This window comes from Hemicordylus capensis, chromosome 2, assembly GCF_027244095.1.
Source record: "Hemicordylus capensis ecotype Gifberg chromosome 2, rHemCap1.1.pri, whole genome shotgun sequence".
NCBI lineage: Eukaryota > Metazoa > Chordata > Lepidosauria > Squamata > Cordylidae > Hemicordylus > Hemicordylus capensis.
The window spans coordinates 177,858,061-177,884,078 of NC_069658.1; the positions used below are offsets into that span (position 1 = coordinate 177,858,061).

At 46.9% G+C, this 26,018-nt stretch overlaps 1 protein-coding gene across 2 annotated transcripts in view; it reads left to right on the forward strand.

Moving 5' to 3' along the window:
- The window catches only part of LOC128346256 (phospholipid phosphatase 3-like), a 34,955-nt gene extending 18,380 nt beyond the window's left edge, over positions 1-16,575 (forward strand). For both annotated transcript variants that reach the window (XM_053299342.1, XM_053299343.1), the window contains exons 2-6: positions 3,464-3,621; positions 4,806-5,086; positions 7,836-7,893; positions 12,310-12,486; positions 15,686-16,575. In XM_053299342.1, coding sequence (XP_053155317.1) covers positions 3,464-3,621; positions 4,806-5,086; positions 7,836-7,893; positions 12,310-12,486; positions 15,686-15,787 — 776 coding nt within the window. In that variant the 3' untranslated portion in view covers positions 15,788-16,575. The remainder of the gene's footprint in view (positions 1-3,463; positions 3,622-4,805; positions 5,087-7,835; positions 7,894-12,309; positions 12,487-15,685) is intronic.
- Positions 16,576-26,018: the final 9,443 nt, after the last annotated feature.

Sequence of the window (26,018 nt, forward strand, 5' to 3'; positions counted from 1 at the left end):
TTCACTTCAGAGCTAAGTTGTGTTTTTGTAGCATTATGCTCATCCCATTGGGTAGGATCAGCTTTCTTGCCATAGCTGGCTTGCAGAAGTCTTTCTATTATTATTATTACTATTATTTATTTATTTATTTACATTTATATCCCGCTCTTCTTCCAAGGAGCTCAAAGCGGTGTACTACATACTTGAATTTCTCCTCACAACAACCCTGTGAAGTAGGTTAGGCTGAGAGAGAAGTGACTGGCCCAGAGTCACCCAGCTAGTATTATGGCTGAATGGGGATTTGAACTCGGGTCTCCCCGGTCCTAGGCCAGCACTCTAACCACTACACCAGGCTGGCCTATAGTTTCTAATGGAAACTAATTGGTTGCCCTTTTCCCTGCAGCCAAGTTTTTCTGGGCCCAAACATGGTGAATAGGTTTAACACTAACAAATGGAAGAGCAGCTTCAACCTGCTAAAGTTTGTATTTTAAAAACTCGTACCTGGCCTGGAGGAATGAAAGGTGCTACAGCTGGTTTATCATTTGATCACTAAAGTTGCCCCCACTTTTAAAATTTGCTTTTTAGTACATTTATTGAAACTCAAATGATTACAGTACAAAATAATATACACATACTAAAACAAACCCAAAAAATCAAAACACTCACCAAAATGTAAAGGTAAAGCTGTGCTGCTGAGTCAGTGTCGACTCCTGGCAATCCCAGAGCCTTGTGGTTTTCTTTGGTAGAATACAGGAAGTGTTTACCATTGCCTCCTCCCAGGCAGTATGAGATGATGCCTTTCAGCATCTTCCTATATCGCTGCTGCGCTGTGTAGTACATTTTGGTGTACTACACCAAAATGTAGTACAGTGAAATACCTTAATATTGACAGAACTTTATTTTCCCCTTCCTGTTTCTCTAGAGAGGGGGGAAAGGGAACTCAAGACATTCAAAAATGGTACCTGAACACTCAGGATTTCTCTTTTTATTAATCTGAGAAGCAAGTTTGACCATAGTAAAAGTTCTCAAATTATACTAACTTTTTGTAAGACAAGTGAAATCCAGTTCTTCCATTTGTTTCCCCTAACAATTTTGGCTACTAAAATAAACTTCAAATCAAAACCTTATGCTAGTACAGTTGACTCCTTCTGGTTCCAAGACGTGCAAAGGAACCAATTTTGGATCCTTGGGTATTGTAATATGTAACACTATGCAGGTTGTAATATGTTTCCACATTTTACAAGGACCGTAAACCAAACCTCTTTCTCTCCTGGGCATTCCCAGCACATAGGATAATATAAACCCACTGGGCTGCAAGTTTGGAGAGTGTGTCGCGGTGTTTCTGTGTGCAGGAAGGAAAGAGTCAATTGGTGCTGTGAACAGCTGGCTTCTGCTGCAAGGTTGCAGAACCACTTTTTCATCAGAGTTGAAGAACCACTTTTTCATCAGAACCACTTTTTCATCAGACCCTAGAGAGGAAAGGTGTGCTTGAGCTGAATGCAATGAGGTTGCTTCCAAACCATGCCTGCTGCTCAGAAAATATTACATCTGCCTGGTTAGCTGTGAGTGAAGATTCCAGTATGGGTCATGGAGGCAGCTGGCTTAGAAATTGGAGTTTATCACTCTATCCCGGAAGGCAGGGAAAGCCAAAGTATTCCAAAGGGAATGGTGAAGTATGCCACATATGTGTAACATTGATATCTGAGGCATCCTGAGGATTAATCTTGGCTTTCATCTTTAAAAAAAATTTTTTTAGAAGTCTTGCTCCATTGGCTGTGGAAATAATTCTGGAACTGTGTTATGCCAAGTGCCATCCCAGAAGCCATAAAAGGGCTAACAAATTTTGTTAAGGCAGGAGGTGGAGCTTCTACCTAAGTGAAAGCTGTGAATTGGGAAAACCCTGGTTGAAATCCTGTCTTTGCTAAAAACTCACTGGTGGGCCTTAGGCAAGCCGCTATTTCCTTCAGCTCCAGCCTCCCACCATCTGCAATCTGAGGGTCATAATACTGGCCTCCTTTACAGGGGTATTGTAAGGATTGCTGAGATAATGTATCTAAACCACTTTTATGCAGGAAATGTGCTATATACCTAAGTACTGTACTGCTTTATTGACTAGCAACATACCCATCATTAAGACAGACAGTGGGGCTATTCACATACGCAGGCAAAACTGGGCTAAGGAAGCCCAGCCCAGTTTTGCCAGCATGTGTGAATCGCTGGGAGCCGCGCAACTCCCAGCAGTGGTGTGGCGGCAAACCCACTTAGGGAGCCCGGCACTTGACACCAGGTTTGGGGTGCTAGGGCACTTTTAAACTGGGCTTCGTGCTTGTGTGTCAGTTCTGCATTTCTCAGTGTAGCACCTACACACGAATAGCCTCCCAGCCAGTGCCATGAGCATCCCTGTAATGCACTGTGCTCTTGCGAGATGCATTATAGGACTTCTGTAATGAGCTGGGAAGACTTATCCCAGCCCCCGACACTCCATGCTGTCAGCAGTAGCTGGCAATCGTCTGGGTGGGCCATCCCGGAAGGAGCCCTCGATCATCTGCTGGGGAGGGAAGCATTTTAAGGCTTTCCCCCCCTGCAGATCAGAGCCCTTTCTCACTGATCGTGAGAAAGGGCTCAGTCTGTGTGTGGGGGGGGGTGGAGGCGAGCCTTAAATACTGCAAAGACAGCTGGTGTGTACAGTGCATTTCTGGGAACTCTCTGGACAGTGTTACATAGCATCCTCTTCCCCATGGAATCCCTGTCAGGGGCTGTAGCTCAGTGGTAGAGCACATGTGTGGCATTCAGAAGGTCCCAGGTTCAGTTCCTGGCATCTCCAGGTAGGGCTGAGAGCGACGTTGCTTAAAACCCTGAAGAACCACTGCTGGTCAGTGTAGACCAGGGCTTCTTAACCTTGGCTCCCCAGATGTTGTTGGACTGCAACTCCCAGAATCCTCAGCTGCAATGGCTTTTGCTTGGGGATTCTGGGAGATGTAGTCCAACAACATCTGGGGGCCCAAGGTTAAGAAACCCTGGTGTAGACAATACTGAACTTAATTGAACCAATGGTCTGGCTCGGTGTCAGGCAGTTTCAGGAGTGGAGGGCAGGCCTGATCCTCACCGCTCTCTCCATCCCCTCAAAGTATTTCCCAATGCAGTACTTGACATTTCCTCCTAGGGACGAACTGTAGCCATTCACCCGTTAAATGGGAGAAAGTAAAGTGGTACGCTCGGAAACAGCGGGTGGGGTGGGGTAGATCGGCTTCCTGTCCCTTATGACCTCAGCCATTAAGAATCACATACAACCTCCTCCTGGGCTTTGTCTCTTGGTCATGCTGAGAGTGCAACGATAAACTGGGAGCCAGCCTTGATGTGTCTGTATTACTCTGGTTCTGTGCTATTTTTGTTCTCCAGTTTTGCCACCGGATCAGGGTGGCCTCAGAACTGTAACCTTTTCATGGCTCACCCCTGCCCCTCTCATTCTGCCCCATTGCTGCAGCCTCCATCCCGTTCTTCATCTGTGAGGTTGGCCTCGTCACCCCCATGCGCCGTGGCTTCTTCTGCAATGACAGCAGCATCAGCTACCCGCTACAGCGTGCTGAGACCGTCTCTGACACTGTGCTCATCTCCGTGGGGATCCTTGTAGCCTCTCTAGCGGTGAGTTTTTGCGGGGAAGAAGCTAGTGCTCTTGCCCTCTGAGTAATGCATTGTACTCTGCATCTGGCCACACTACACCTCTTTGCATAATCCTCAGAGGGTGAATTACATGGGGAAGAAGTTCGCTTGCTGATTTCCTTCATCAGGTCTTAAGAGCAACACACCTCCTGTGACCCAATGCACCTTACTGAGTTCTTGAGCCGACATCTCACACCCATTAGCACTAAATCCCTGTACTTTGCTGTGTTTTTCTCCAGCCAGGATGAAATTTCAGTGTGGCCAAAACCTAAGGGGTATACTCGTGAGTCAAATGGGTCGTAACCCAAAAGTTGGCTTTAAAAAAGCCAAATCTGGCAACAGAGCTGTGCAGTACACATTAGGGATGTGCACGAGCCAGTTCAGTGCCGCCTCTGGGAAGCACCAAACTGGTTCGGGGAGTGGTTCCCTTAAAAAGCAGGTAAGGAGCTCCTTACCTGCTCATCTCCACCCTGCCGGGTTCCGGTGGTGGCGCCCACTCTCCAAAGCACAGTGTGTGGCTGCAGCACTGTTCCCTGCAGCCTCCACACGGCCATGTGTGTGCTGACGCTGCACGGAGGCTGCTGGGAAGGAACAGCACCACAGCTGTGCACTGCGTTTTGGTGAGCAGGTGCTGCTGCCGTAACAGCGGCAAGGTGGGGATGAGCAGGTAAGGAGCTCCTTACCTGCTTTTTAATGCACCCACTCTCCACCCCGCCACCGGCTGTCCCGAGCCATTCGTGCACATCCCTAGTACACATCCCCTTCTCCAGCATTGTGGCTTATTCTGTGTGGAGAATTTCCTCCCCGTCTTAAGCACGTTTGCATGGCAAATTCATACAGTATTCTCTACAGAAGTTTGCTAGTAAGGGCAAATCTTTTTGGTTTTCATTAGCTGGCATCAGTGTTCCCTCTAAGAGCAATTCCCAGATGTCGTTGACTACAACTCCCAGAATCCCCATGCAAAAGCCATTGCAGCTGGGGATTCTGGGAGTTGTAGTTAACATCTGGGAATCTCTGTTAGAGGGAACATTGGCTGGCGTAGAAACTGCTTTTTTTCTTTGTCTGATGGAACAATTACTGCCTCCACCCCCACCCCATCAAGGAGAGTGTCTTCCAAAGTGGGACTCACTATAACTTCACTACTTTTTTCCCCTCCTCCAATGCAGATCACCCTAGGTGAAAGCTACCGCGTGCATAACCTGCCCCACAATTCACATTCCATTGTCTCCAACCCATATGTGGCCGCACTCTACAAGGAAATTGGCGCCTTCCTTTTTGGCTGCACTGTGGGCCAGTCGCTCACCAACATGGCCAAGATTACTGTGGGCCGCCTCCGCCCACACTTCCTGGCTGCCTGTCGGCCCAACTTCACTCGCATCAACTGCTCAGCTGGATACCTGGAGGACTACGTCTGCACTGGGGGCATCTCGGAGGAGAAGGAAGCTAGGTGTGTACTGTGAAAGCCTTCTCCCCACTCCCCTAGCAGGGGGCAAGATGCTTGCTGACCAAGCATGTGCAGAACAGAAGGAAGCATCTTAGAAACAGAATGCATGAAATGCTTTTACTGTGTTTTTCACACGGGACTTACACCCTGTAAGCTCCATGATAAGGTTTTCTGTATGAAACGGATTAACAGACTGGGTTCTCATGGTGCTTCAGAAATTGCATACCATGTGATTCATAGGTTTGATTGTAGAGTTTTATTTCGCTTTATGAATCTTTACAACTATGTCTGGAACATGCGCCCTGGACAGCTTCCTCTGCATATTTCTTGCAGCTACTTTCAGAAGACCTATTTGAGTGCCAGGTGCTAGAGACCAGCAACAGCAGAGGGCTGTCAAGCATGGTTTGGCCCCTTTGCTAAGCAGGTTTCATTTGCCAAGCAGGTTGCATTTGAATGGGAGCACTGTAAGAAATTTCCCTCAGGGGATGGGGTCACTCTGGGAATTGCAGAAGGTTCCATGTTCCCTCCCTGGCATCTCCAAGATAGGGCTGAGGGAGACTCCTGCCCGCAACCTTAGAGAAGCTCCTGCCAGTCTGTGTAGACAATACTGAGCTAGATGGACCAATGGTCTGACTCAGTATATGGCAGCTTCCTTTTTAAAAAAAAAAATATTAAAAAGAACACAGAGTGCAAAATACAGAATGTAGAAAAAGAAAAATAAGCAAATATAGTAGATAACATCTCATATATTGTTTTATACATCAAACCGGAAATGTCTCCTCCTAACCACCCACATTCTGATTAAAACTTTCATCCGCCAGTCCCGATATGGCTGCTGTTTGTGAGCTTTCCAGAGGCATCTGGCTTGGCACTATAGGAAGCAATGCTGGATGAGATGGGCCTTGGGTGCATTCAGCAGGGCATTTCTTGTGTACTCCTGGGTCCAGGGCCAGCCCAACAGCTCAAGCAACAAGCAACTCAAGTGTTTGCATGGAGTAGCAGTGTTTTGGGCTACACCGGTAAAGTAGCATTTGGCCTGACAGGTATGCCCCATGCAAGTGCATGAAATCGAGGGCAGGAGAATTTCAGATTGCAGAGTTCCATTGCTGTCGTTCTCATTGGCCCAGCAAAACAGAAAGCCTTCTTGGTGCCTGCCCCTGCCTAAGGTCATGAGGGAAGTGAGGTGGGGGCAAGAGGCATTTTATGAACTTCTGAATACTGGAAAGGGGGCTGTGTGATGGTCTTTAATGGCCCTTGCATCAAAGCGCTTTAAATCTCTTCCTGTGTTTCATTTCTCACAATAACTCTGTGGGATCAGTTGTTCTTGTTCCCATTTCACAGAGGGCTGAAAAACAATACCTAGCTCTAAACAAGCCATGGGATCTCCTTCTGAGAATTTTTCAAAATTTTAGCACAGGTCCAAAATGTATTAATAGTTTTTCCTTTGCAGAACAGAAATAGAAAGCAGAATGTTGTGAACCAAATACTACTATAAAATAAAAATATGTAAAATAAATATCAATAAATAAATACTAAGCAGTGGCCCATTTCCAGAGTACGCTTACTGGTGGACAAGGGCAACCAGCTTAGCCTATATTAAATTTTGCATCATTTGGAGGACATGCGATTCATAGGGTTGATTGTAGTGTTTTACTTCATTGTATGACTCTTGAGAAGAGATTTGGACCCCTGATGGGTCTGGAGTCCAGACCCGTCAGGGGATCGCATGGTCCTCTTTGAGCCCAAGTTTACCCAGCATGCTCTGGGGAGTGCTGGCTTAGTGCCAAGCTGGCAAGTGCCCTCCATCAGAAAGAGGGAGGCCGAAAGGGTCTCCGCCTGGTGGGGCTGAAGCAGGGTGGAGGCATCAAGGCTGATGAGCTGCAGTTATCAGTCTGCAGTCAAGGATGGAGACTGTTCACCTGGGCAAGATTAGATATGATGGCGGCAGTTCTTTGTGTCTGAACAGGGAACTGCTCCAGTCACATAAAAGGTGGGGATTGGGGGGCTGGGTCTGGTGTGTGTGTGTGTGTTTAAAAGCACAGGATACAGAAACTTTGCCACAGTCCCTCTCCTCAAGTACACGGAGACTGGGGCTGGGATGTCACAAGTATAGCTGGGACTTAGAGACTGACTCACGTGGGTGGGTTTGCTATCAGCTGGATGAGATCTTTATCCTTGACTAGAGTCAGAAAGATGAAAGGAGGGGAGGGCAGATGGTGGATAAGCAGGATCAAAGCGAGGGCCTCCTTTTGGAGAACAATGCGCATATTGTATGGCAGAACCTTGTCGATCTAAAATTCTAGGCACCAGCCCCTCCCCCTTCTCCCCAGCTCTATAGCCAGAGACAAAACTCCAGAATTCTGGTGCCCAGCCTGCACACTGTAGCCAGGTAGACCTCTCTCCCTGGGATTTCAGGCTTAAGTCCAGTGAAAGTGAGGGGCTTCTAAGTTCCATTGAAATTAATGCAGTTTAATTCATTGAAACTTAGATGTGGCTCACTTTCCCTGGATGGTTTCCCTGTGAATCAACATATGACCGCAAGGCAGAGAAGCAGAAGGCCACAAGACATGGATGTGTCAAGCAGAGGGAAGCTGTATTGTGTAGGTGGAGTGAAACATGTCTGCAGGAAGCTAAGTTAGCTAGTCAGTTACACAACAGACTGTTTTCAGAGTCTGTGAGCTGAACTTTCCGGTACAATGATCTAGCAAATGCCATGTGCTACTGTAACCAAGTCTGACCTTATGTCTTCCAGGAAGTCATTTTACTCTGGCCACGCCTCCTTCGCTATGTACACCATGATGTATTTGGTGGTAAGTCTCTGGGCTCGGGGTTTTCAGGGGATGTTTCTGGTTACCATGCAAGCCACAGGGTAAAAGAGGGCCCAAGTCTCATATCCAAGGAGCAGCATGACTAACCACTTGACATGCAGCTGTGCTGAGAAGGAGCCCTGGGCCAATTGTGGGAAGTGTTCTCTACACTGTGAGGGATGAACGCTTACATTGGCATGGTGAAAGCAGCCAGAACTGCACTTGATATCAGCTAGCTTGCCATGTGAAGCAAACAGTTGTTTTGTTGTTGTTGTTGTTGTTTTTTGCTGTTGGCATCTGTGAATCCAACCCTAGAACCCTACCAAGCAGTGGAACCATTCTTAATCCCAGAAAATTCCACAGAGTAGGAAAATAGCTTGGAAATAGGAAAATCCTCATTCTCCAAGGCTGCAACTCTGCAAAGGCTAATGTGGTGTTTTTGGTTAATCCATTCCTAGATCCAGGCCATGTTGCTTTCTGAATGTTGCTTGTATTCCAGTCCTGGAGTAGAGGTGGAGCAAACAAACAGCCAGCAGCAAGAGCACTGAAAAGCAGTCTGAACTTGCTTCTCTGTATAGAATATTTATTTCACTAAACTATTAATATTCCTGATTCCACTCCTCATTCATGTCCCCTGAGCATTGATTATGTTTTAAATTTTAACAATGCCTGTACTTTCATTGGCTAGAAATCATGAAGGGACCTTCCCGCTGCCATTCAGAAGAAGGGGGAAGGTTCTCCTGGTATTTCCCATAAAATCTTAGTCTTAGGACATAACTATGCAACATATCTGAATTGGTTCAATAGTTGTTCCCTCTGCACCACAAGTACTGGTTCACTTTCTCTGGATTGTTTCCTTGTGAATCAACATATGACCACAAGGCAGAGAAGCAGAAGGCGACAAGACATAGATGTAATAAGCGGAGGGAAGCTGTATTGTATAGGTGGAGTGAAGCATAGACTTCACTCTAGGCTTCTTGGGGTTCTCTAATGAACAATTCTTAGCAAACAATTCCCAGGATGCTTTGGGGGATCCATGACAATTATAAAATGGCTGTATGTTTGCAGTGTAGATATTCCTATGGAATTGGAATGTGGGTATGAATAATAGTGAAGGATTGTGGAAGGAAATGGGTCAGGGGGGCACAAGCTAAGGAACACTTCTAGAAATCTCTAGAACCTTTCCACAGAAAGGGGGAAAGGTGGTTGAAGTGGTTAGTTTCCACTTGCAGCAAGCCACTTGTTAACTGCTGGCTGAGTGGGTTTCTGTTAGGAAGAAATATATGAAGCACATTAACACAGAATGGGTAAGAGCAGGAGAGGTTTTGGTTTTCACAGTCAGGACTCCATAGCCCCATTCAGATGTTGTAAAAAGGAGGCTGTACTTGGGCACATAGCCTCCAAAAGCCTACTAGAAGTTCTGTCTGGTGAGTCAATCATTCATCTCTCTCAGTGCGTCCCTCATGCTTACAGTGTTCGTCTGAAGAGGGGAACACTGTAAGCATCGGTGTGGCGGGGGAGGCGTTTCCATGATCGGGAGGCTCCGGTGCCTCTTGACCACAGAAGCACCCGCCATCATGCTTACAGCATTCACCTCTTCAGATGAATGACGTAAGCATGAGGGAAGCATCGGGACTTGGGAGAGTTGAATGGCTGATGCACTGGGCAGGACTTCCAGTCAGCTTTCTACAGCCCACTTTTAATAATGTCTCTATGGAGCTCCTGTTATGTATTCCAGCTGTATTTACAGCCCCTTTCATTTGGTACCTGTCTGTGGTGAATCGCTGTCCCTGTTTTGCCTGTGCTAGAGTTGTTTGCTTTTTGTCACATTTCAGCCTATCCCCTGGGTTTCTAGAAGTTAACTACCTACATGAGGGCAGGGGCATCTTGTTTCTGGTGTTTGTGCAAGTAAATCCATGCACGTGAACATTAAGGCACAAAGTTGTTTACAGCTGACATTTCACACACTTGGTTCACTTTGAACTGTAAATGATGCATTCTGGGATACTTATGTTTTCCCAGTGTATTTTTAACCAAAAAGAACAAACTCCTTTGCTTTGAAGTCCGTGCAAAGCAGTTTGTGGTGGAGTAGTACAGCACTGAGAAACAGCCTTCTGCAATGCGTCTGGGTGGTCCTGCAGTGACATTTGTGAGAAGAGAGGTATTAAAATGTGCAAGTGTCTCTGTTTGCATGTGTGAAATGCTGAAAAGTGTGCATTTGTCCTCCGCTCTGGGAGGGGAGTGGAGTATTCATAATTCAGTTCAAAGAAACAGATCCAGGAATGTTGGCTTCCAGTGAAGTTCTCTAAGACTGCAGACATACCTTTTCCACCTTTTCCCACCACAATTTCCTCTTATGTAAAACAAAAATGTTGATGATTATCTTCCTCCTGAGTGCTTGGGTGTGGCTTAATTGCCTCACGGCTGTGGAGCTGCTGGCCCAGTGAGCTTCTCAGAGAGGGGTAAGCATGGCAGGCAACCGCCTCAGTGGCTCAAGGCAATCCTATGCCAGACCCAGACAGGACTCCATCCCGGCTTTGGTACAATGTATTTGTCAGAGTTGGGCTTTGATTTACCCCACCTATTCCTTCAGGCTTTGATTTACCACCCATTCCCGTTCACTTGTATTGTAGCTTCTGAGAATCTGGCATGAGTTGCTTAATTTACACTGCTAAATTTAGATGAGGGATTAGGCCTCTTCCTATCTGGGAGATTCTAATGCTAGGATGTGATTGGAAGGGATGTGAATGTGACACTCGGGCCCAGTCTGGCTGGTTTTCCTAGACCTGTGAGAAAACAGGCAACTGCTGTATACAAAGTTCCATTGGTCCATCTCTCACTATTGTCTATAGAATGTCAGTGGCTCTCCAAGTTCCAGACAGCCCTAGCTGGAGGTGCCAGGGATTGAACATGGGACTTCTTGCATGCCAAGCAAGGGTCCTGCCACTGAGCTACAGCCCTTCTCCCCATGAAGTCACTCCATGAAGCCACTGGACTGGATGCTAAACTTGTGAGAAAGCTGCTAGGGAGAGGACAGAAGCTAGTAGGGCCTCCAAGAGAGTCTGCCAAGAGTGGTGTGTTGAAGGAGTTTATAGCCGAGGCACCATTTGAACTGGGGACTTCTGGATCACAGCTCAGTCTCCTAAGGCCAATGTTGAACGCTTTTTTCCTGCACAATTTTTGGGCTGAAAATAATGCCCCTTCCTAAAGCAGTTATTTGTCCTGGGAGTGGCTATTTGCTAGAGCAGGGGTTCCTAACCTTGGTTCTCCAGACTAGAAAAAATAGCTGCGTTGGGGGCAATTTTCAGTGTAAAAAACATAAGGAAAAGTATCAACACCCTGCCCCCCCCCATGCACCAGTCCAGGGTCTGATTGCCTCCACAGCAGATGTCAAAGGACTGTTTCTGGTCTGCTTCCTTGTTCAGCCCATCAGTCGGTGATGGGTTTAATAGCACTTAACTTGGCCTTTAGTCGCCTCACTATTCTAGGTCTCAAGATCTCACAGTGAAGTCTTGGGAAGATAGACGGGTCTAGGGAGGAGAGATTTGCTTTAGAAGGTGAGATTTAAAGATAAAGGAGCACATCTAAATATGTGCATCTGATGATGCTGAGGATTATTTTTCGGCATATTTGTATCCTGTTTGCTCAGGGCAGCAAACATGAGGGCTATCCTTTTTTATCCTTGCCATAACCTTCTAAGATAGGTTGGGCTGAAATATACTAATTGGCCCTTGGTTGCCCAGTGAGACACATGTCCAGGTGAGAGTTAAAATTCAGGACTACATCCAAACCTATGTTACTCTGTTTGCTACACAGTGGCCCAGTCTGGATGTAAAATGTAGCCAGAATTGAATCTTGGTTTCAGATAACATCCCCTAGCTTTAGGCTCCCCACTCCCTTTTGTTCATGGGGGAAAGAATGATTCTGCTTCTGATCCTTGCTTAAAACAAGTCAAGATTTCTTGCTTGATCTGAACTAATCCTGACTTCTTCTAACCAGAATTTGTAACCCATCTTCAGATCTTGGTTTCCATTGGCTAGAATAAAGCAGGATTGCCTGGTCCAGGCATAACAAGAGCTCCTGGCTTTTGTCCTGTGCCAGGATTTGAAGCAGAATGCTTCCTGACCATGTGCCCCCACAGCCAGATGTCACATGAAACCACAGTTCAATTTTGTCTCCACATTACATCTGAACTGGGCCAGAGTTGACTCTCTTCTCTTATTTTCTTTCCCTGTGAAAGCTAATACCACAATAAACTTGTTAATCTTAAAGGCACCAAAGGATCCCAGGCTCAATATGCAAAAAAGCAAATTGGCAAAGCTTCCTGTAGAAGTTCTGTTTTGCTCAGCTCCTTTATTCATTCATTCATTCATTCATTCATTCATTCATTCATTCAGTTTTTGCCTCCTGTTTCCCCAGTTTTATCTGCAGGCGCGCTTCACCTGGCGGGGTGCTCGGCTGCTACGGCCACTGGTCCAATTCGTGTTGCTGATGCTGGCAATGTACACCGGCCTGACCCGGATCTCAGACTATCGGCACCACCCATCTGACGTGGTTGTAGGGCTGCTGCAAGGGGCGTTTGTGGCATACTGGGTGGTAAGTTGTAACTTTCTGCTGTTGCTGTCTGTCTTTTGGTGGAAGGAGCATGTCACTTGCATGAGAGGATGTGGCAGCTCCTTACTGGCTTCTTCAGTGGGAAAGGTAAAAACTAGAGGTGTGCACGAATCAGATTCTGTGATTCAATTCAAGCTCATAGCAGAATCATCAAATTGATTCATCGAAAACAGCTGGCTGTCTTGACAAACCACCTTTAAACCACTGGAATTGATTTGGGTGATTTGAGCACCATTTGGAGGCCTGTTTTTCCGGGGAGAGCTGGAAAAACAGGCCTCAAAATGGTGCTGGGTTTTTTTTGGGGGGGGGGGAGAACTGGTCTCCCAATTCGGACTTAGCCCGCCTTGGAGGACTATCTATTGGGTAGACCAATCTTCCAAGGCAGGCTTACACACTAAATCTGGAGCAGAGGGCCAGGGTACTCTGACCCCAATTGGTAGACCAGGTCTCCCCAGAAAAATGGCACCTCCAAGTATCTTGCTTCCCTGTTGTTGGACCACTTGAGAAAGAGGCCATTCTCACATGCTACCCCCTGCCCAGAAAAGCAACTTCTCCCTTCTGTGCACCCCACAATATTTTGTTCTGCTGCTTCCAGTGGGAAAGGCAGCATTCCCCTTACACTGTTTGTGATATGTAGAGAGCCTCACTCTGAATATGGAGTTGCTATTTAGCTATTCTTGGCTGTTGATAGACCTGTCCTTCTCCACAAATTTGTCTAAACCCTTTTTAAAGGTGTCTGTCCACCTTCTGTTCTGTGGCACCCTGAGGTAGCAAATTCTATGCATTTATTACATTGTATGACGAAGTACTTTCTTTTGCCTGTCCTGAATCTAGTGCCTATCCATTTATTGGATAACCTCAAGTTCTAGTACACCTTTCATAATTTTGCCAATCTTCTGTCATGCCCTCCCCCACAAAACAAAAATGACCCAGAGGCTGTAGCCTACTCTTGTAGGGAAGGTGCTCCACTTCTTTCTTTGCACTTTTTATGTTCCGTCCTTGTCCCTGCTCCTTAAAATTTCCAGGAGCTTTATTGCCATGATGTGGGGGAGGGGGGCATGGGATGCTGGCTGTCTTGGCAGCTTGTGCTCTGCTGAGGTGAGTAATGGAATGGGATTTGGTGTGAGCTGCCAGGAAATGGCTACGGAAATGCACACCCTTGCCAGTAATTGTGTTCAGGCAGCTAGGAGGAAATCCTTCAGTTTCCTACCCTGGCTCTGGGATCCCAGCCCCACCCATTGGCCTCCAGGACACCAAAGGGAGTGTGTCGAACCCAGGAGTTCAGATTCCCAACTGGTGCCCTGTATTCTAACTACTGGAGCTGGGAATAGAATCAAGGAATCCTAACGATTGGTAATGCTATCCCTTGCTGTGAAAGAGGAATGGTGTCTCATAACACTGTTGAAAGTGAGTGGCCAGAGTGCTTTGTGGACTACTGGCAAAATGTTCAGTAGTGTTCAGGGAGCTTCTCATGGTTTCCCACCCCCCCTCCTTTAAAAAAAAAAGAACAACAACCCCTATTTGGACAGTGTTCATAGAATGCAGTTAAGGAAAGTGGGGGCAATGTGTCATTTAGAAAACAGAGAATGCTCAGCTCAGGCCTTTGGAGGAGCCCTGCTATTTGCCCCAGGAGGAAGTCCTGCTCTCTAATTCTGCATGTGTGGGGATAGCCCACCATTGCTCAGTGGTTTGGGGAGAAACGCTCTGTAAGTGAGGAACATTGAGGTGGCATAGCAGCATTAGATGGGGCAGGATAGAAATCCAAATAAAGACGGACAGAGGGAAAGAATTGTCTAAAGGCCAGATTGCAGCCCCATGCATGTTTCTTGGTATAAGATTTTGTTCAGTTTATTGGGATTTACTTCAGATAAACTACATAGAATTGGGCTGCAAGAATCCCAGCTTTCCTCTAAAAAAGCAAAGCAAGATCCTGGCTCTCATGGTTGCCGTCAAAATAATACATGGGTTATGAAGTTGCAGAAAGCCAGATAAGGAGCTGAGCAGCACTCCCAGAGATTAGGGATAGAGCTTCTGGCCAATGTACAGCATCATATCCATTTCCCAAGGTTACTTATTCTGGTCCAGATACATGTACACCGACTTGTCTCCATGCTCTCCCCACCCCATACTACTTCCCAGTCTCTTCCAAATAATTGAATACCTGGACTGTAAAACCAGAAGCAAAATAAGCAACGCTTGAGACTTATTGGCATCTTTATTTCTTTTCCCCTCTCACCTCAAAAACAGGTGCAGGAGTAAAGGATGTTGAGCTGCTGTGTGAAATTGAAAGTGAGAATTATGTTGTGAACATACATACTGATTTTCCATGTTATTTCTCAGTGTTCAAGGGAGACATCAAACTGTGTACTGTTTTATATCTTTCCTGGCCCCTTAAATTAGTCATAGAGGTTGAACTGATATTTTAAAGCAGAAAAGTCGAATTGTGTCCTGAACACACACCCCAGATTTCATGCTGCTTTTTCACTGTTCATGGCATGTAAGTTTCAAAACAATCAAGTCAAACCAAACAGCTCACTTCGCTCAATCACTTTTTATGCAGAATAAACAAATAAATGCAATTTTGCTTCATTTGCATGATAAACTTTAGTTATAAATGTGATATTTCTTAGTGTAGAATTTTTCAAACATTTGGCGTTCTGTTGATACAAGCCTGATGAAATTATTTGTGACATTTTGAATTGTTACTGGTACTTGAGTATTTTTTTGGTGGTGGTGATTTTATTCATTCATGCAGCATATATAAAGCACTCTGTATTTTCATGTGGTCTTTGCAATACCATGTTAGGTAAATGTATCATTATCTCCTTATTCCAGTTCCATAGAAAGCTGAGACAGAGAAAAAGTGGCCCGCCTTTTCTCACTAAGTGAGAAAAGGCCACTTATTGAGTTCATGGCAGAGGCAAGGTTTGAACCAGAGACTTCTGATTCATAGCTCGGTCTCTTACTCAGCCACTGCAGTGTGCCATATCTCAAGGTCATGAGCTGTAATAGTCTCATCAAGAAGGATATCCCAAAAATCTGAGTTTAGGCATTTTGGACTTGGAACCAGAACTCCGAGATTCTTTTATCAGGTTGGGCATTAGCATTCTGTCTGCAGTGGTCTCTGGGCTATTATCTGGCCCATTATTTCTCACATTGTCTTTCTCGTTTCCATTTCCAGGCCTTTCATGTTTCCAGCATGTTTCATTGCAAACACCAGCCCCGCCACCTGCCTGCAGCCATTTTGGACACTCCCAGTTCAGACGGACAGACAGACTGCTAGGGGATGCCTGGGACATGAGTGCTCTCTGTTTTATTGACTGCAGGGCCTAGAGCAAACTTGTCCCCTCTCTGAACAATTGTCCCAGTTGTCTGGCACCTCCAGTGCTTTGTCACCTGCTAGAGGCCACTAAGGAAGGGCTCTTGCTCATTGCCAATATCGACTGCTGAACCAACTGCTGGGAAACCAAGAGGGAAAGGGAGTGGTGTCCTATCAGAAGTTAGGGAATCCCTATGCCAACACCAAAGATTTTGCTACCCTTCCAGCATTAACAAGGTTTATCTTTGGATTTGGACACCACACCACACTCCACTTCCTTATGAGCTTTCGCTCCGTCAAAGGGCACAACGTTCACATCACCACTACAGGCTTGAGTTTCCTGTTAGATTGTCCTCATGGAAGAAGTTTCAGATGGGAATCTTTTTAATCCAGGAAGAGCTGCCCTTCCTCCTCAATGGTACTGAGATGATGTTAGCCTGGAAGTATTATGCACTTGGGGTATGTTGCTACGAGAAGAACTGATATCCTGAGGAATTCAATAACTGCTGCTCTAGTGATGCATCTCAGCTGCTTTTTAGCCAGCGGTGTGTCTTGCAGAATTATACATATGAAGGAATTAACCACAGACCCTGGAGGGTCTAAAAATGGTGGAGGATCTGTATATCCGTATGCTGGTGTGGTGTGCTCTCTAATGCTGCCATGGACCTCCCACCCTCCACCCCCCTCACCTTTTTCACCTCCCATAATGTGAATGGTTTGGTTTTTTAAAAAATAAATGGTACTGACAATCACATCGTTTAATAGCTATGACTTGGTAGAGGGTAGGTGGGAATGCCAGGTAGACTGCACCATTTCACCTGCTCTCAACCTCAGAACGTTTCTCCTAGCCAAGGACGTGCCAACTACTGGCGTGGTGATTTTAAATTCTGCCGTTGTTTGCAGGATCTGGCATCTACCTAAGAACAGCCCTGCTGGATCAGGCCCAAGGCTTATCTAATCCAGCATCGTGTTTCACACAGTGGCCCACCAGATGCCTCTGGGAATCTGACACAGAATGGGTTCCTGAGACATTTAAAACAAAGTTGTAAGCTTTTGGTCCTTGTACTGGTGAAGAAATTGATCCTCTCCCTCCCTTAGCCCCCAAGTTGTGATCTTCTGTCCAGTTGTGCTTCTGTTTTTGCAGCCACCCTCCAAATCTGGAAAATGTAGAACACTGGGGACAGAGCAGATCTTGAAATCAGAGATGCAATTCAAAACCAAATAGGCACCTAAGGAGTAAAGGGAAACCATGCTACCCTAATAGTATCTGTGCCTATTTTAAATCCCACTTTGGTTTCCTGCCTAGTTTGCTACCAAAGCAAACAATGCAGCCTTGGATATAATTGGAGATTGCTACTGTACTAAAAGAGCAAGTGTGTGGATATTTCTTTAGCTGCAGTGCTGAACTAGGTGACAGAGGCTTGGTTCCTCCGAAGTCACTGGACTAAAGCATGTCAAGCTGGACATGGGCTCAAACCCGTCTTCTTTAAGAAGTGCTGGATGCAATCCAGGTTAACTGATTTGCTTCTAGTCCTGTGGATTGTTGAAAGGGACCCTGTGGCTCAGTGTTTGTCTTTTCAGACTGCATTATGGGAAACTTTAGCGGTCCTCAACAGCTTGTCAGGGGTTCGCCAATCAGACAGGTGGTAATGGCAGGCAAGTTTCCCTCAAAGGCAGCTCTCCCGCTTCTTCCAGCCCTCCTCTGAAATGCAGGGGGAACACTCTGCTCTAGTGCCCCTTCAAGTGCCTACTGCTTCAGACTCTTGAACTTGACTCGAGACACATTTGAACAAAGACTGACTGCCACTGATCCAGTTGAACAAACATGCATTCCCTAAGGGCAGAGCTCCCTGCTCCACGTGAAATGCATATAGCAAAACTCCAGCAGCCACTTGTGTTAGAGAACAGTGGCTTTGGGAGATGGGGATTTGGTGTGAGGGGGGAGGGGGGCTTTAGCCCTTCCACAGTCCATCACATTTCTGCTGGAATTACCCCCTCTCCTACCACTTTCCCCCTCACAGCTTCGTGGGTGGGTGTCTGTGAGGGAAATGCACCTCGGGAAACTCTTGCAAGGGAAAAAGCAATTTCTGGAGTTGTTGCAGAAAAGTGGGAGTAGGGGGAAGGTTAACTCCTCGCTGCTTCTCCTCTTCAAATCTCCCCCTGCAGAAGCACTTTTCCCAGAAGAAAGGGCCATTCGGTTTTTGTGATATAAGCACACTTATAAATTATTATTTATTATTATTATTATTACATTTATTTCCCGCTCTTCCTCCAAGGAGCTCAGAGCAGTGTACTGCATACTTAAGTTTCTCCTCACAACAACCCTGTGAAGTAGGTTAGGCTGAGAGAGAAGTGACTGGCCCAGAGTCACCCAGCAAGTCTCATGGCTGAATGGGGACTTGGACTCGGGTCTCCCCGGTCCTAGTCCAGCACTCTAACCACTACACCATGCTGGCTCCACTATGCTCCACTCCACTCCACTCCACTCCACTCCACCACGGAGAAGAAAGGAAGTTGGCTCTAAGAGGCTTTCTCAGGAAAAGCAGGGATCATGAGACACCAAAGGGAGGCTGGAGTCTTGAACTGCACCCATGCTGACTAAGCTAATTGTTCCATATTGCAAGATTTGCAAATGCTCAAACTGCAACAAATTTGACTTAGCTGTAGGAAGTTCCATAATCTGTTTGTACAATTTTAATTATTCATCACTAGTTTTGCCTTCTGTCTGACAGTGGGGAAGCATCCTTGTCCTGGGAAATGGGCTACCCACTAGAGACGCATGGAGGGAAATGTCTTCCAGACTGAAAGAGAGAGGGCTGGTTTGGACAATACTTTTCTCCCCCCAACCAACCCATGCTAGTAAGGGATGCAACATAGGAGGCTGCCATATACTGAGTCAGACCATTGGTCTATCTAGCTTAGTATTAGTGGTTTCTCCAACGTTGCAGGCAGGAATCTCTCTCGGCCCTATCTTGGAGAAGCCAGGGAGGGAACATGGAACCATCCGCTCTTCCCAGAATGGCGGCTCCATCCCCTGGGGGGAATATCTTCCAGTGTTCACACATCAAGTATCCCTTTCATATGCAACCAGGGTGGACCCTGCTTAGCTAAGGGAACAAGTCATGCTTGCTACCACAAGACCAGCATCTTCCCTTGGCACAATTTTCCTGGCACATTCCTTTATCATGTGGAAGGTTTGTCCAAAACATGACTCTACATGCAACTCCAGTAAAAATTAGTATTTGGAGCACATGTACAGCAGCAGTTCAGATGACACCACACACACACACACACACAAATTTTTAAAAATGTCAATAGGATGTCTGGAAAAGATATCAGGATGACAATGGCTTGGCACATCCCACTTCTTAATTGCGTAGGCCAGTTAGTGGAGGGTGGGGGACTATTGTTTGAACTGGCCCAAAGTGATCTTCAATCCTTGCATGGAAAGCCATATGTTTTGAAAACAATATCTTCAAACAAAGCAACTGATCAGATTATTGCAGCAATACGAGTAACTTTTTTAAAAAATTTAAATATATTGGGGGCTTTTTTAAGTTTTAAAAACCCTCATATCTCATCCTATCCCTTACCCCAGTTGCTAGTATGAGTAAGATTTTTTTAAAGTTTGTATTGACCAATTGTCCCATCAGAGCTGTAGGGGAAGAATGGCAGTTCAACTCCCATGAGCAGAGCCAGTTTGGTGAGAATTTGGCCAAGCAAGAGGTCTGGAGACAGTTCTTTAAAGTTGGAAGAACAAGAAGGATTTATTTAGAAGTTCACTCATTCATTCGATTTCTATACTGCCCTTCCAAAAATGGCTCAGGGCAGTTTACCCAGAGAAATAACAAACAAATAAGATGGCTCCCTGTCCCCAAAGGGCTCGCAATCTAAAAAAGAAACATAAGATAGACACCAGCAACAGCCACTGGAGGTACTGTGCTGGCGGTGGACAGGGCCAGTTACAAAAGGATAGGAAAACTGAGCTTAAGGCTGAAAAGGGAGAGAGACTAAACAAACAGCCATCTCTGGAGAGACAGAATGGAGACTAACAAAGAGGGGAGGAGTCCAGCACTCTTATCCATGACCCTAACCCCACCCACCCAATGGTCACTAGGAGACATTGCAGCTGAGAGCTGATGCTGCCAGTGCCCTAGCTCTTAACAAAAGCCACAAGGAAGAGTTCCTTGGGGATTTTGAGATTTGGCTTCTTCACATGTCACCTATCTGGTAGGAAAATAGGTGAGAACAAGTTTGAAATCAGCACATAAATGAACACGGCCACAGCCACATTCCATTTCCATCCCTGCAGCCCTCTCCTGTGCCCCTTTTCCAAGTGCCTTGACTTTTATCTGTCTTGCTTACAGGGCCCTGTTCCTATTTCTCTCCCTGTATCTAGTCTGCACATACTGCCACCTCTCTGCCAGGTTTCTGTTCCTGATACTGAGTGGTTCTAGCCCTCACCTGGACTTGAGAGGTCGCTGTGGCAGGGCAGGGGATCAGTGGGCAGCACAGTCAGACAAAGAGGTTCTCCAGCCCAATACTGCCTACTCTGGGTAGAAGCAGCTCCCCACTTGTGGCCCTTTAAACCGAGTGTGCTGTGACCTTCTCTATGCAGGGTGTATCCCTCTGGAGGTATAGCCAGCTGCCCTCTCTTTCCCTCCAAGACCCAGGATTTTTAAAATCCTAGGCAAGAATCATACCAGAGAAAAGATTGTCAGATAACTGTGTGCTGTAGGGGTAGGGGAAGTTCTCATACTGGGACTTTCTAAGAGCTGAAGTGGAGACCAGTGTTCCCTCTAAGGTGTACACACATGCACGAGCTCACAAGTTTTTAAATGTCTGCTCAGTAATTTTAGATCCAGCTCAGGCTGAATCAGGAAAGCCCCATTCCGAATGTGTGCACACCCTGCCTTGATACTGCCACCCAGAACAAATGTCTGCACACAGGTGAAAAAAATGAGAGAGAACACTGGTGGAGACCTCTTTCCTGAAGGACTGACAGGGACATTGATGTGGGGCCAGAGTGTAGAGACTTTGGCAAGGTCTCGCACTTCTGTGTACTTAGCTTAATTATTTATCCAGCCTTGAGTGAACACAAATATATCTTTGAAGCAGGATGTGGAAGCTCATTTACAAGCAGCTGTGATGTGGGTTGAGTGATGCAGAATGCATAAAAGGGAAGTAGTGCCCTTTCACTCCAACTGCTATGAATATATAATGCTTTTTGACAAACGTTCTCACAGCAGTTTACATAGAAAAATTAAAAAGGCGGTTCCCTGTCCCCCAAAGGGTTCACAATCTAAAGAGAAACCTAAAATAAACACTGGTGGGGTATGTTGGGGTTGGATAGCGCAAGTTGCTCTCCTGCTAAACAGGAGTGGTTCAGCACTCTTAAATGTGCCTCTTTGCTCATTTGGACCAGGCCTTGGCACAACTTGAGTGTGTGACCCACCAAGCCAAATACAACCCACCAGCTTTGAATGGCAGTCCACCAAGGACTCTGTCATTACCTCCCTGTTCCTGCTGCTCACCTGGGACTGTAAGCATAAGGAGAGTCAGACTGGCAAGTGCTTGGCAGGCGACAATGGATGTCCTATGAACGAACCCCAAATTGTGCAATTGAAATTGGAGGCTTTGGGATGATTCTGAGGCTGGCAATATTAGTCATGGTGTCCCAAGATACTCTGACTGGCACAGATGTCAAAAGACAACATGAAGAAAGGACTTCTGTTTTCTCTCAGCTGTTCTGCCTACCCATCTTCATCTTTTGTCTTGACCTAGCTCCCTAGGACAAAGAGTGAAGACAGACATATTAAGTGTGCTGGAGAAGTACTTTGAATGCACATTCTTCATCCTGAAAACAAAAGCTCTGTATGCAGAGTCTGGGTGTTCAAACCATTTCCACATTGTTTGAGAATATTACTCCTGCCTTCAACAGCAGTTGAGTTGGCCTGGGGAGGAGAAGGCCTTGAGGCCTGCCGTGGTGGTGGTGGTGGTGGTGGTGATGATGATGATGACGACCTTGGGCAGCCTTGAGATGTGGGGGGCATCTCCCCTTCCCCATGTTTTGGCCTTCAAGGGCAGCTGAATTCGGAAGGGTAGTTAAAAGAAGCTATTTGGCAACACTGAGTACCAACTAGGGGCCAAGTGAAGGGGAGCTGTTCAACTTGGTTGCAGAGAAAGGAACCGTGCATAAAACAGCCGACACGGCAAGGGAACCAGCCTCATGTGGCCTTGGGCTGACCCTCATGTGGCTTTGGTGGGTAGAGGTTGCCAGAGTTCCCTTGTTTAAAGAGCTGTCCCTTAGCCCATAACTTCATGGCTTTTGCAGAATGTAAACAAAACAGTTCAAATGTATTCCATCTGTCTCAGATTTTGTTCTGGCTGGAGAGAAGGAGAGTGTAATGGTTGGCAACTATTTTGGCAGCTTGGCCAGTCTACAGCAGAAGGCAGAAACTAGGGGCCCCCTCCCTGTTGGTTGGTTACTCGCTCGCTGCAGTGCTGGCAGTGTGCCCCTGGATGGCTGAAGCTGATAGCCCCCAGACCAGCATGTTGCTGCCAGGGAAGGACTGCATCTTGTTTCTTCATTTCCCTGTGGTGAGTTTGGGGTTGGGTTAGACTCCATGTAGCCCTAAGGGCACAGGGAAATAGTGAGCCAATTGACAACATGTAATAAATAAAACTGTCCATTTGCCAGATCTGGCCTACAGATTACCAGCTGCATACCGCTGCTTAAGTGGAAAGCCCTGCAGCCCTACCCAGAACTAATATGCAGGTCAGATCCAGTCGCAAAACTAGGCGAGGCATAGGGGCACCTGTCCTAGGGCGTAACTTGGAGAGGGTTGCAAAATGGGCACTGTAGCTCCTGCAGGATGTTGATGGCTATTAAAGTAATGGGAAATGGTGGAATGTTTTCGGTACGGAATAACTAAGCATGATATTATCAATACGACAGATAAAAAGCCAGAGATGAGCTTGTGCAAACAAATTGTACATGTGTATACTCTGTGCAGTGGAGGCAGATGCAGAAACAAGTCTTTGGCTGTGTGTCCAGAGGCGATGCAGATATTATCTGACTGTACAGATAATACAGTGAATGGACAAAGGGCAGCGTCAGGGCTTGCCACTACTCTCTCACTCTCTGCCTTCCCTGCACTCAGTGAAGCCAGGAAGTGCTACTGCTCCGGGATGTCGCTATAATAGAGCGAATGGGTTCAAGGAACCCGGGCCCCCAGCTCCACCCCTCCCTATTTTCTTCACTATCTCCCTCACTCAGAGGGGCTGCTGGAGAGAGGGGCACTTCTGGCGGCATCTGGTGGGCCACTGTGTGAGACAGGATGCTGGACTGGATGGGCATCCTTGGGCCTGATCCAGCAGGGCTGGTCTTATGTCCTTATGTACTCCCCTGCTACTGCTGCTGTCCCTGGAGGAGCTCCTTCTTGTGATTTCAGAGGTAGGCCAGGGGCATTGCACTTCCAGTGTGTGCATGATGGTTGTCTGAACGGTGCTTTAGTGAAGGCAGCAGGCCAGGCAGAGCATTGCCACTGCAGCTTCTCATCACGCCTGTGCCTAGTAGCTTTAGCCCCATAAAGTAAAATTCTGCCATCAAGTTGGAGAGGAGACATGCGGGAGAGGAGCAACCAGCGGGAATTTTGCACAACTTCTTTTGAGCAGGAGTGGTCTATGTATGGGAAGTTTGGATCTCAGCATCTGTGTCCATCCCCAAGCCATTTTAAACTCCTCCATCCTGGTGCTGAGAGCAGGTAGACGCGGGTAGAATTAATTTAGGAGTCTGCCTAGGAGGGACTAGTTCGATGGCGAGGCAGCAGATCCACCTTCCTGACAAGCTCCACTGCCAAGTTCCCCTTAACACAGGGGTTGTCCAACTTGGTTTCCAGGTGGTGTTAGACTAACTCCCATCACCCCCAACCAGACATTGTGGCTGGGGGTGATGAGAGTTGTAGTCCAACAGCGCCTGGAGATCAGGTTTGAGACCTCTTGCCTGAAGAGTTTCTAATTACATAGAATGCTAAAGGTGCTCGTAGATAGGTGGGTTATCTTTCATGGTTTCAATTCAAGGTTATTCTGTTACATAGCAATATTGATCCATGTAATTAATCCACATAATTAATGTGTCTGTAAGTCATTGTCTGTCTGTCTGTCTGTCTGTTCCCAAGGTGCCATCTGTCACTCTTGAGAGTCGTCAGGAAATGGAACCCAGGGTGGGGCTGTACTGCTAGGAGCAGGGCCTGACCCCTGAGTTATCTCAGTGTGTCGCTTTCTCCCTTGTGGGCATGAATGGGCACCGTTCACTTCAATAGCAAAAACAGGGTTGCAATGGGAGTAAAACCTCCCCCCACTGCACTCCTGACACTGAGTGATCCAGCAGCTTCTACTGAGTGATGGGGAGGCAGGGAACGATGCATTTCTAAGTGAGCCATCATAAGTGAGCCAGCGTGGTGTAGTGGTTAGAGTGCTGGACTAGGACTGAGGAGACCCGAGTTCAAATCCCCATTCAGCCATGATACTAGCTGGGTGACTCTGGGCCAGCCACTTCTCTCTCAGCCTAACCTACTTCACAGGGTGAAAGAGAAACTTAAGTATGTAGTACACCGCTCTGGGCTCCTTGGAGGAAGAGCGGGATATAAATGTAATCATCATCATCATCATCATCAATCATCATCTCTGTGTGCAAAGCTCATAGAGATTAGTTGTGTGTTCCCCTCCCCCAGTCTCTCTGCTCACTGCCCACTTGCCATAGGCCTGGTTCTCCCTAAGGTAGAAAAACCTGGATCTGGGCTGTACCACTTCAGGCTGCAGGTGGGGCTCACGTGACAGAACATTCAAAAGCAATATCCATCACATCAAAAAATGGTAGCCAGAGACAAGGGTTCCGGCATTCTGCCCGGCAGACTAGTGTTCTGTGTGAGGCAGGGCGGGAAGGAAGGAAGGAAGGAAGGAGCGACCAAGTGAGCATTATTTCACGTGAGCGATCAGCAGTGGACTGAAGTGGTACAGTCCAGGCCCAGGTTCACCACCAGCCCCTCTGTACCATAAGGACCAGCTTTTTGCTAGTAAAGCGAAATGCCAAGCAGTTGCAGTAGGCGACTGTGTGGTGTGTTCTTGTGCGTATATCTGCTGTTCCCCTTGTTCCTGTCTCTCCGGCCCTCTGTAGCTGAGCTGTTAGCCAGCCACTGTGCCCCGCCCCCAGGAGGAGCTGCATTCCTGAGCAGAGCCCAGCAGCACCTGTGGTTTTCATAACAAGGGGATCCAATGTCATTCCCAGCAGCACAGGTGACGGTTTCCCTGCCTGCTGCTGCTGCTGCTGCAGCCGAGCCTTTTGTTTCCCCATGAGAAAGACTTCACCATCCCCCAGCCTGTCCTTCAGCACAGCCTCTCCCAGGATAGCTGCTGATTCAATTCAAGGCCGCTCTGAATGGCTTCTTTATGTACAGTCCTGAGTGGGGCTGCTGGAAGCATGTGACTCCCAGGGCTAAGACTGGAAGGGAAATAGTCCCAAGCTGGCACCACTGTGAGCCCTTCCAGGCATCTGGCATAGCTACTGTTCCAGGCAGGGACAAACAGCACTTATGTTCGTTCTAATCTTAGTCATTTGCATAGTGCTTTTCATGTGCAAAGTGCAAAGGCAACCCTGCCAGGGCCACCCGTTAAGGGCAGCTAAAGCTAGAAAATAATGTGCTCAGAGAGGCCGCAGGACAGGCTCCTTGCAGCAAGAATGCACGGCCCACTTTCTCCTCTGGTAAACAGGTTTTACATGGTTTCAAAAACTTGCAAAACCTGTTTGAACAGAGGTGTCGATAGGATCAAAAATGGGTGTGTGTACATGATAGGAAGCAATGCTTCTCTCAACACACTTGCAGCTCTTTAAAGAACATTGCCTGACTGCCTTTGGCTCAGAGTCGGAGACAAGATTGATTTAACTCATGGATACCCATCCACTGTGCACTTGCCATGCTACTGTGCACTTACTGTTTCATTTCAATGGTGCTTGTGCAAGAGAATTTCCCTTTTGGTTGTGCTCATTGTTAATTTATAGGAGAGTGAGATGGAGTTTTCTACCTCCAGCACCAACATGTCTTAAACCGTTATCAAGTTCAATCTCACAGAGGTCAGTGTACCCTCCCAGTTTACAAAGTGGGAGCTGAGGCTGAAATGGCAAAGGAATTTGGCA